This window comes from Symphalangus syndactylus, chromosome 9 (genome assembly GCF_028878055.3).
Source record: "Symphalangus syndactylus isolate Jambi chromosome 9, NHGRI_mSymSyn1-v2.1_pri, whole genome shotgun sequence".
NCBI lineage: Eukaryota > Metazoa > Chordata > Mammalia > Primates > Hylobatidae > Symphalangus > Symphalangus syndactylus.
Window position 1 is genome coordinate 75,243,905 of NC_072431.2, and position 12,009 is coordinate 75,255,913.

A 12,009-nucleotide genomic window follows, 5' to 3' on the forward strand; every position below is an offset into this window, starting at 1 on the left:
CTCCCGAGTAGCTGGGACTACAGGCGCCCGCCACCACGCCAGGCTAATTTTTTGTATTTTTAGTAGAGATGGGGTTTCACTGTTAGCCAGGATGGTCTCGATCTCCTGACCTCGTGATCCGCCTGCCTTGGCCTCCCAAAGTGCTAGGATTACAGGCGTGGGCCACCGCGCCCAGCCTCTGAAGTAAAATTTTAAAAAGTAATATATAGGTTTTCCAGTCTAAGATATCTAAATTCTAATCCATACCCTTTGACTTACTAGTTTTGTAGTTTTGCAGAATAAAGAAAGCTTAATTTAAAAGAAGAAAGAAGGAGAAGGAGGAGAGGTCGGGGGGAGAAGGCAGGGGAGGGAACAGTGGGCAGGAGGAAAGGTAGAGGAGGGAGGAGGGGGAGAAGGAGGAGGAGCAGGCGGTGGCAGAGGCAACTGTGTGCCTAGCAGGGAAGAGACCCTAGGCCACAGGCTGAAGCAATGTTTAGTTGTGGGGTCTCTATTGGCCTGATTGAAGAGTCAGTACTTAATAGGTGTCAGGGATGTTTGAGAGACAAGATCATAACCACAGCAATAAACTCATCAAAAACACAGAAGACAACTGACAGCAAGCAAAGTTATCAGGACATGACAAAGTCTCTGCCTCAGCTGGGTTCTGCAGGCCCTGTTGCTCCCTGAAGATTTTTCCCTATTAAGAGTTCCTACTGCAATCAGCAGGAAGACAAGCAAAGAAGAAAAGGGTGGGCAAGCCAGGCACGGTGGCTCATGCCTATAATCTTAGCACTTTGGGAGGCCAAGGTGGGCGGATCATGAGGTCAGGAGTTTTGAGCCCAGCCTGGCCAATATGGTGAAACCCCCTCTCTACTAAAAATACAAAAATTAGCTGGAGGTGGTAGTGCGCGCCTACAGTCCCAGCTGCTCGGGAGGCTGAGGCAGGAGAATCACTTGAACCTGGGAGGTGGAGGTTGCAGTGAGACGAGATCACGCTGCCACTGCACTCCAGCCTGGGCGACAGAGTGAGACTCTGTCTCAAAAAAAACAACAAAAAAGGTGGTGGAGCCAAGATGGCCGAATAGGAACAGCTCCGGTCTCCAGCTCCCAGCCTGAGCGACACAGAAGACAGGTGATTTCTGCATTTCTGTTTGAGGCACCGGTTTCATCTCACTAGGGAGTGCCAAACAGTGGGCGCAGGACAGTCGGTGAAGCGCACTGTGCGCGAGCCAAAGCAGGGGGAGGCATTGCCTCACTCAGGAAGCGCAAGGGGTCAGGGAGTTCCCTTTCCTAGTCAAAGAAAGGAGTAACAGACGGCACCTGGAATATCGGGTCAGTCCCACCCTAATACTGCGCTTTTCCAACGGGCCTGGAAAACGGCACACTAGGAGATTGTGTCCCGCACCTGGCTCGGAGGGTCCTATGCCCACAGAGTCTTGCTGATTGCTAGCACAGCAGTCTGAGATCAAGCTGCAAGGCGGCAGCGAGGCTGGGGGAGGGGCGCCCGCCATTGCCCAGGCTTGCTTAGGTAAACAAAGCAGCCAGGAAGCTCAAACTGGGTGGAGCCCACCACAGCTCAAGGAGGCCTCCCTGCCTCTGTAGGCTCCACCTCTGGGGGCAGAGCACAGACAAACAAAAAGTCAGCAGGAACCTCCACAGACTTAAATGTCCCTGTCTGACTGACAGCTGTGAAGAGAGTAGTGGTTCTCCCAGCACGCAGCTGGAGATCTGAGAACGGACAGACTGCCTCCTAAAGTGGGTCCCTCACCCCTGAGCAGCCTAACTGGGAGGCACCCCCCCAGTAGGGACAGACTGACACCTCATTCAACCGGGTACTCCTCTGAGACAAAACTTTCAGAGGAACTATCAGACAGCTGAATTTGTGGTCTCACGAAAATCCGCTGTTCTGCAGCCACCAGTGCTGACACCCAGCCAAACAGGGTCTGGAGTGGACCTCTAGTAAACTCCAACAGACCTGCAGCTGAGGGTCCTGTCTGGTAGAAGGAAAACTAACAAACAGAAAGGACATCCACACCAAAAACCCATCTGTACATCACCATCATCAAAGACAAAAAGTAGATAAAACCACAAAGATGGGGAAAAAACAGAGCAGAAAAACTGGAAACTCTAAAAAGCAGAGCACCTCCCCTCCTCCAAAGGAACGCAGTTCTTCACCAGCAACGGAACAAAGCTGGATGGAGGATGACTTTGACGAGTTCAGAGAAGAAGGCTTCAGATCATCAAACTACTCTGAGCTACGGGAGGAAATTCAAAACAATAGCAAAGAAGTTAAAAGCTTTGAAAAAAAATTAGAAGAATGGATAACTAGAATAACCAATGGAGAGAAGGGCTTAAAGGAGCTGATGGAGCTGAAAGCCAAGTTTCGAGAACTACACGAAGATTGCAGAAGCCTCAGTAGCAGATGCGATCAACTGGAAGAAAGGGTATCGCTGATGGAAGATGAAATGAATGAAATGAAGCGAGAAGGGAAGTTTAGAGAAAAAAGAATAAAAAGAAATGAACAAAGCCTCCAAGAAATTTGGGACTATGTGAAAAGACCAAACCTACGTCTGATTGGTGTACCTGAAAATGACAGGGAGAATGGAACCAAGTTGGAAAACACTCTGCAAGATATTATCCAGGAGAACTTCCCCAATCTAGCAAGGCAGGCCAACATTCAGATTCAGGAAATACAGAGAATGCCACAAAGATACTCCTTGAGAAGAGCAACTCCAAGACACATAATTGTCAGATTCACCAAAGTTGAAATGAAGGAAAAAATGTTAAGGGCAGCCAGAGAGAAAGGTCGAGTTACCCACAAAGGGAAGCCCATCAGACTAACAGCTGATCTCTCCGCAGAAACTCTACAAGCCAGAAGAGAGTGGGGGCCGATATTCAACATTCTTAAAGAAAAGAATTTTCAACCCAGAATTTCACAACCAGCCAAACTAAGCTTCATAAGTGAAGGAGAAATAAAATACTTTACAGACAAGCAAACGCTGAGTGATTTTGTCACCACCAGGCCTGCCCTAAAAGAGCTCCTGAAGGAAGCACTAAACATGGAAAGGAACAACCACTACCAGCCACTGCAAAAACATGCCAAATTGTAAAGACCATCAAGGCCAGGAAGAAACTGCATCAACTAACGAGCAAAATAACCAACTAACATCATAATGACAGGATCAGATTCACACATAACAATATTAACGTTAAATGTAAATGGGCTAAATGCTCCAATTAAAAGACACAGACTGGCAAACTGGATAAGGAGTCAGGACCCATCAGTGGGCTGTATTCAGGAAACCCATCTCACGTGCAGAGACACACATAGACTCAAAATAAAGGGATGGAGGAAGATCTATCAAGCAAGTGGAAAACAAAAAAAGGCAGGGGTTGCAATCCTAGTCTCTGATAAAATAGACTTTAAACCAACAAAGATCAAAAGAGACAAAGAAGGCCATTACATAATGGTAAAGGGATCAATTCAACAAGAAGAGCTAACTATCCTAAATATATATGCACCCAACACAGGAGCACCCAGATTCATAAAGCAAGTCCTCAGTGACCTACAAAGGGACTTAAACTCCCACACAATAATAATGGGAGATTTTAACACCCCACTGTCAACATTAGACAGATCAACGAGACAGAAAGTTAACAAGGATATCCAGGAATTGAACTTAGCTCTACACAAAGTGGACCTAATAGACATCAACAGAACTCTCCACCCCAAATCAACAGAATATACATTTTTTTCAGCACCACACCACACCTATTCCAAAATTGACCACATAGTTGGAAGTAAAGCTCTCCTCAGCAAATGTAAAAGAACAGAAATTATAACAAACTGTCTCTCAGACCACAGTGCAATCAAACTAGAACTCAGGATTAAGAAACTCACTCAAAACCGCTCAACTACATGGAAACTGAACAACCTGCTCCTGAATGACTATTGGGTACATAATGAAATGAAGGCAGAAATAAAGATGTTCTTTGAAACCAACGAGAACAAAGACACAACATACCAGAATCTCTGGGACACGTTCAAAGCAGTGTGTAGAGGGAAATTTATGGCACTAAATGCCCACAAGAGAAAGCAGGAAAGATCCAAAATTGACACCCTAACATCACAATTAAAAGAACTAGAAAAGCAAGGGCAAACACATTCAAAAGCTAGCAGAAGGCTAGAAATAACTAAAATCAGAGCAGAACTGAAGGAAATCGAGACACAAAAAACCCTTCAAAAAATTAATGAATCCAGGAGCTGGTTTTTTGAAAAGATCAACAAAATTGATGGACCGCTGGCAAGACTAATAAAGAAGAAAAGAGAGAAGAATCAAATAGATGCAATAAAAAATGAACAAGGGGATATCACCACCGATCCCACAGAAATACAATCTACCATCAGAGAATACTACAAACACCTCTATGCAAATAAACTAGAAAATCTAGAAGAAATGGATACATTCCTTGACAAATACACCCTCCCAAGACTAAATCAGGAAGAAGTTGAATCTCTGAATAGACCAATAACAGGTTCTGAAATTGTGGCAATAATCAATAGCTTACCAACCAAAAAGAGTCCAGGACCTGACGGATTCACAGCTGAATTCTACCAGAGGTACAAGGAGGAACTGGTACCATTCCTTCTGAAACTATTCCAATCAATAGAAAAAGAGGGAATCCTCCCTAACACATTTTATGAAGCCAGCATCGTCCTGATACCAAAGCCTGGCAGAGACATAACCAAAAAAGAGAATTTCAGACCAATATCCTTGATGAACATTGATGCAAAAATCCTCAATAAAATACTGGCAAACCGAATCCAGCAGCACATCAAAAAGCTTATCCACCATAATCAAGTGGGCTTCATCCCTGGGATGCAAGGCTGGTTCAACATACGCAAATCAATAAATGTAATCCAGCATATAAACAGAACCAAAGACAAAAACCACATGATTATCTCAATAGATGCAGAAAAGGCCTTTGACAAAATTCAACAACCCTTCATGCTAAAAACTCTCAATAAATTAGGTATTGATGGGACGTATCTCAAAATAATAAGAGCTATCTATGACAAACCCACAGCCAATATCATACTGAATGGGCAAAAACTGGAAGCATTCCCTCTGAAAACTGGCACAAGACAGGGATGCCCTCTCTCACCGCTCCTATTCAACATAGTGCTGGAAGTTCTGGCCAGAGCAATCAGGCAGGAGAAGAAAATAAAGGGTATTCAATTAGGAAAAGAGGAAGTCAAACTGTCCCTGTTTGCAGATGACATGACTGTATATCTAGAAAACCCCATTGTCTCAGCCCAAAATCTCCTTAAGCTGATTAGCAACTTCAGCAAAGTCTCAGGATACAAAATCAATGTACAAAAATCACAAGCATTCTTGTACACCAATCACAGACAAACAGACAGCCAAATCATGAGTGAACTCCCATTCACAATTGCTTCAAAGAGAATAAAATACCTAGGAATCCAACTTACAAGGGATGTGAAGGACCTCTTCAAGGAGAACTACAAACCACTGCTCAGTGAAATAAAAGAGGATACAAACAAATGGAAGAACATTCCATGCTCATGGGTTGGAAGAATCAATATCATGAAAATGGCCATACTGCCCAAGGTAATTTATAGATTCAATGCCATCCCCATCAAGCTACCAATGACTTTCTTCACAGAACTGGAAAAAACTACTTTAAAGTTCATATGGAACCAAAAAAGAGCCCGCATCCCCAAGTCAATCCTAAGCCAAAAGAACAAAGCTGGAGGCATCACACTACCTGACTTCAAACTATACTACAAGGCTACAGTAACCAAAACAGCATGGTACTGGTACCACAACAGAGACATAGATCAATGGAACAGAACAGAGCCCTCAGAAATGATGCCGCCTATCTACAACTATCTGATCTTTGACAAACCTGACAAAAACAAGAAATGGGGAAAGGATTCCCTATTTAATAAATGGTGCTGGGAAAACTGGCTAGCCATATGTAGAAAGCTGAAACTGGATCCCTTCCTTACACCTTATACAAAAATTAATTCAAGATGGATTAAAGACTTAAATGTTAGACCTAAAACCATTAAAATCCTACAAGAAAACCTAGGCAATACCATTCAGGACATAGGCGTGGGCAAGGACTTCATGTCTAAAACACCAAAAGCAATGGCAACAAAAGCCAAAATTGACAAATGGGATCTCATTAAACTAAAGAGCTTCTGCACAGCAAAAGAAACTACCATCAGAGTGAACAGGCAACCTACAGAATGGGAGAAAATTTTTGCAACCTACTCATCTGACAAAGGGCTAATATCCAGAATCTACAATGAACTCAAACAAATTTACAAGAAAAAAACAAACAACCCCATCACAAAGTGGGCAAAGGACATGAACAGACACTTCTCAAAAGAAGACATTTATGCAGCCAAAAAACACATGAAGAAATGCTCATTATCACTGGCCATCAGAGAAATGCAAATCAAAATCACAGTGAGATACCATCTCACACCAGTTAGAATGGCCATCATTAAAAAATCAGGAAACAACAGGTGCTGGAGAGGATGTGGAGAAATAGGAACACTTTTACACTGTTGGTGGGACTGTAAACTAGTTCAACCATTGTGGAAGTCAGTGTGGCGATTCCTCAGGGATCTAGAACTAGAAATACCATTTGACCCAGACATCCCATTACTGGGTATACACCCAAAGGCCTATAAATCATGCTGCTATAAAGACACATGCACACGTATGTTTATTGTGGCACTATTCACAATAGCAAAGAGTTGGAACCAACCCAAATGTCCAACAACGATAGACTGGATTAAGAAAATGTGGCACATATACACCATGGAATACTATGCAGCCATAAAAAATGATGAGTTCATGTCCTTTGTAGGGACATGGATGAAACTGGAAAACATCATTCTCAGTAAACCATCACAAGGACAAAAAACCAAACACCGCATGTTCTCACTCGTAGGTGGGAATTGAACAATGAGAACTCATGGACACAGGAAGGGGAACATCACACTCCGGGGACTGTTGTGGAGTTGGGGGAGGGGGGAGGGACAGCATTAGGAGATATACCTAATGCTAAATGACGAGTTAATGGGTGCAGGAAATCAACATGGCACGTGGATACGTATGTAACAAACCTGCACATTGTGCACATGTACCCTAAAACCTAAAGTATAATTAAAAAAAAAAAAACAAAAAAAAACAGAAAAGTGTGGGGAAGAGATAACTAATCTGCTATAAGACTCCATACCAAATGTGCTCTGGAACTCACTGGACTCTTAGAAATCCACTGCCTGTGGTTTATGTGGCAGAGTTACGCATCTGCAATTCAAAGTAGGGTATTTCAATCCAGCCTGCTTTGTTTATATGCAGGATTCATTTCCCATTTCATGTTTGATCAAATATATTGTAGTGTGTAAGAGTATTCTTACCTACCTGCATTAACATATAGTAAATTCCGGCCATGCCATGGGCTGCTCCAACGTACTGCTTCCGGTGCCACTGGTACAGCAGCGGGCAGCGCTCCGTTTTTCTTTCTTCCCTTGACAAAGTCTTACCCGATTCAATAATAGCATTGACTACCTACAGAGATAACAAGACAGTATATGTACCCTGTTGTATTCTAATTAACAGTATGTCATATATATATGACATATATAGAGGCAGAAACCTTAATCTAAAAGTCTTTAAGCAGTTAGCAGCTAATATAGTTATATTTATTTTATAAATTAATGAATGCGGGCAAAAAGAAATCAGGAGCCAATGTCAGAGTAGGAAAAGATATAGTCTAAGAAATAAAAAATTCTTTGTATAAAAAGTCAACCAAAAATCTAGAAAAACTTCTTATAAAACTGTTTTGGATTTCTTAGTTGCTTCGCAGCTGCAGTATTTTTCCCCAAAAGAGCAGCACATACACCTATCAGGAAAGGCTGGAGGAACTGGCTTTATTTATAAAACGCTAATGATATGAGGTCTGCTGTGGCATGAAGGATTTCAGTTAGATCAAAAGAATATCATGTCTGGGATGACTGTTTCCTCACGTCTATCTCCTCTCATTCTTTTTGGGAAAGTATTCCAAGTTTTAGCTGGGCATCTGGCTCCCTAGTTAGAGACCGCTGAACACAGACACTTGATGAAGTTCTGGCACTGGGATGGGAGCAGAAGTAAAGTGGGCAACTTGGAGACTGAGTCCCTAACAAGGAAGCTGTGTTGCCTCCACCTGCTCTTTTCCCTTCGTAGGCTGAGGGGCTAAACTAGCTTTGGTCCTGCAAATAAGGGTATGCCCCTAGGATAAGACAGAATGAGACAGAAGAAGCTGGTCTCCACTCATACCAGCCTGAAATGCTTGCCAGCTGAAACATCTCATGAAAGATAAATAAACATTCTAACTTTCTGAAGCTGCTGTTGTTTAGCTCCAGTAAAAGCAGATAAATTAATAAAAGATGAAAGAGAGTGCAGTTTTTTTGTTAATGTTCCTAGAAAAAAACAGGGACTATTTCTTACTTTTGATGAGTTGCTTTAAAAAAGTAATGCTACCCAGAAGCAAAGTCCAGCTATTAATACAACTCAACGCTAGCAAATAGGTTTGAATGGTAGAGACGCCCATAGTTACCCATACCCCATAGTACCTCTTTAATAGCTGACTCACACACGGTGCCTGGACCTATCTCTGTGTTCAGGTACAGTAAGGCATACAGATAACCTGCCCGTCCATAAAGCAGCTCATCAGGAAGGTCTGAATCTTGGCAGACAACCGATCTCTGGAGCTGCAAAAGTCTAACCAATAAGAAAAATTAATTTTTTCCCAGTGGAAGTCTAAAGTACTTCTTCCTGAAACACTAACCCTGTTGCTTTAGGAATTACCTGTTATTTATTTTAAATTTAAAACTACGATTTTTAAAAATACTTCCAAATCCAGAACACAACAAAAATGTCTCCAGTTTACTAGTCCCCTTTTGAATGTCAAAATTAAAAACAAAACATCTTTGTGTTAATTTCTACCTTTACATCTATTTTAAACCATAAAATTTTATTTTGAAATCCAGAAGTAAACGGAAGTGATTTAAAATTTAAATAAAAATGGTACTGCAGGCCGGGCATGGTGGCTCACGCCTGTAATCCCAGCACTTTGGGAGGCCGAGGTAGGTGGATCACCTGAGGTCAGGAGTTCAAGACCAGCCTGACCAACACAGTGAAACCCCATCTCTACTAAAAATGCAAAATTAGCTGGGTGTGGTGGCACATGCCTGTAATCCCAGCTACTTTGGGGGCTGAGGCAGGAGAATCCCTTGAACCCAGGAGGCGGATGTTGCAGTGAGCTGAGATCGCGCCATTGCACTCCAGCCTGGGCAACAAGAGCGAAATTCCATCTCGGAAAAAAAAAAAAGGACTGCAATGTCACCAATGCTTGGGAATTAGACTGTCATTCTGTCTTTCTTTTTTCTTTCTTTTTCTTTAGAGACAGGGTCGTGCTCTGTTGCCCTGGCTGGTGTGCAGTGGCAGGATGATGGCTCACTGCAGCCTTGAACACCTGAGCTCAAGTGATCCTCCTGCCTCAGCCTCCCAAGTTAATAGAACTACTAGCACATGCCGCCATACCCAGCGTCATCTTATCTTTCAAACATTAACTGACTAGCACGTGCCAGATACTCTACCAGACCCTAGGAATGAACCGTGATTTCTGCTTCTTCAAGAAAGAATGTAAACCAATAGGTGCAGTAAAAGTTTACATTCCCTAATTGTTCCATCATTAGCATATCTAATCAGTTACTTAAGGGTTGAACCTAACATCAGTTTAGTTATTATGGTGAATCTAAAGCAGGTAAGCTAATTTTCATGCATTGAAGAAAACAAAAAAATTGCTTAGGAAAGATGGTTAAAATAAAGAAATATATTTATTCTTCCCAAAATTAAGGCACACACATGCTTGGATAAAAAGAGGGCATATGATCCCACCACTACGCTCAAGATTAACATTTTGGAGCGATCTGTTTACAACAATGGATGAATGGAAAAATAGTTTCCTTTCTGAATATCTTTCTACAGCAAGAGCTTCCACTGGGAATTGGGAGAAAATGTTTCCAGTTCTAAAACTCACTTTGTGACGCATTCCTGGGACTCACAGTCACTTCTGAGTTTGTGATAAATCACAGCTCCAACAGCCAGGGGCCCAGCATCCCCACAGAGGAAGGTGACCCTGCGGCCATTCAGATTCCGAAGTGTTCTTTTTACATAATCCAGGGATCGGAGCAGGTAGGTTTGGTCACATGTGACTCGGTACAACTGCAGGTACAAAAGGGCTATGCCTGGAATAATTTCCCACCCCAAAAGAAAAGCATTATTATCTTTTCCTTCTATCTTCAGGCCATTATTTGTAATTACACAAAATACCTTCTTCTACATAAATCTATGTTTCCAAAGGGGTAACACCAAAACAATACATTTCATACATTTCTTAAAAATGAATAAACAAAATAAAACCAAGACAGAGAAATCAGGGAGGAAAGAACAGAAACCAAGTTTGTACATGTTATCTTGGTGCTTGTCCTGGCACAGTGATTTAATACCTCTTATTCACAGACAACAGAAGATACATCACTTCCTACTCATCCTCAGTTACTTTTCATTCATTCCAAGGTTGTATTCATTCTCCCTTGTAGATCCTAACTTGGATCTTCTTCTTTTTACTTCTTGTAAAATCATTTCTCCTATGTTATCCCAAATGATTGCTTTTCTGAACTTTATACTCTCTTCTTCCTATTTTTTTTCTATTTTTCCCAATTTTTCAATGTTCTTTAGTGAACAACCCTACAACTGACCAACCAACTGGTGAGTGAACTCGCCATTTCTGGAGCAGCCACACAGTACAGAGTAAGGCGACCAGTACAATGGGCGTGTGTGGTTCACCACCCACCAACCTTTCTATTCTGGATAAAGAACAGACTCATATCTTCAAATGAATCTGAGAATCTCCAGAGAAGGGCCTATATGGCTTCTTAAGGAAGCATGTCCTTACATCTGGGTTCGAGAAGACAATATGACAGCTAAGTAAAAAAAAAAAAAAAAAAAAAGTATAAATATTTATTTACTAAAGTCTTTTATAGGAACAAGGATTGACAGAAATGACATGCTGGTGAAAAGGGCAAACGAAACATTTCTTTCATGTTTAAGTTGAGGTTCTTCAATATTCTAGTCTTTGTCTAATATCCTACTCTGACTTTTACTATTTTTCATTTTACTTTTTTTTTTTTTGAGACAGAGTCTCGCTCTGTTGCCCAGGCTGGAGTGCAGTAGCGTGATCTCGGCTCACTGCAACCTCTGCCTCCCGGGTTCAAGTGATTCTCCTGCCTCAGCCTCCTGAGTAGCTGGGATTACAGGCACGTGCCACCATGGCCAGCTACTTTTCATATTTTCAGTAGAGACGGGTTTTCACCATGTTGGTCAGGCTGGTCTCGAACTCCTGACTTCGTGATCCGCCCACTTCAGCCTCCCAAAGTGCTGGGATTAACAGGTGTGAACCACTGCACCCGGCCTCATTTTACTTTTTAAATTTCTCCAAATATCTAGCTTCTTCTTTCTTCAATTCTTCTATTCAGGGTATATAACTTCTCTTTCAAATTAATCCTTAACACTTTTTGGAGTCTTTCATCATTATCCATTTCTTTAAAGATGTTGAGTCAAACAGATATGAAAGTAGAATATTTGGAAGCTCTGAAAAAAAATTATTCTGCATGAGTTGCTTATCATCTCCCTGAGAGCATGTTTTCTGTATTCAAAAAGTATAAGCATACAGGAAACAGACAGTAAAAGTTAAATACCTACAAATTTCAAACATAATAATCACTATAAAGGCTTACAAATGAGTATTCCCTGATTGACTCAGAAATCTCTAAAAATAGGATGCTGATCTGATTAACCTATGAACCTAAAAACCTACAGTTATATATATTTAATGCTTCAGTATTTTAAAGTAAATGGTAACAGGAAAAGTAAAAAAAAAAAA

General features: G+C 41.6%; 1 protein-coding gene across 2 annotated transcripts in view; it reads right to left on the reverse strand.

Moving 5' to 3' along the window:
- LANCL2 (LanC like glutathione S-transferase 2) overlaps nt 1-12,009 on the reverse strand; it is a 70,317-nt gene that overhangs the window by 29,756 nt on the left and 28,552 nt on the right. For both annotated transcript variants that reach the window (XM_055293113.2, XM_055293114.2), the window contains exons 3-5: nt 10,105-10,312; nt 8,636-8,783; nt 7,443-7,589 (exon numbers count right to left, since the gene is read on the reverse strand). In XM_055293113.2, the coding sequence (XP_055149088.1) occupies nt 7,443-7,589; nt 8,636-8,783; nt 10,105-10,312 (503 nt within the window). The remainder of the gene's footprint in view (nt 1-7,442; nt 7,590-8,635; nt 8,784-10,104; nt 10,313-12,009) is intronic.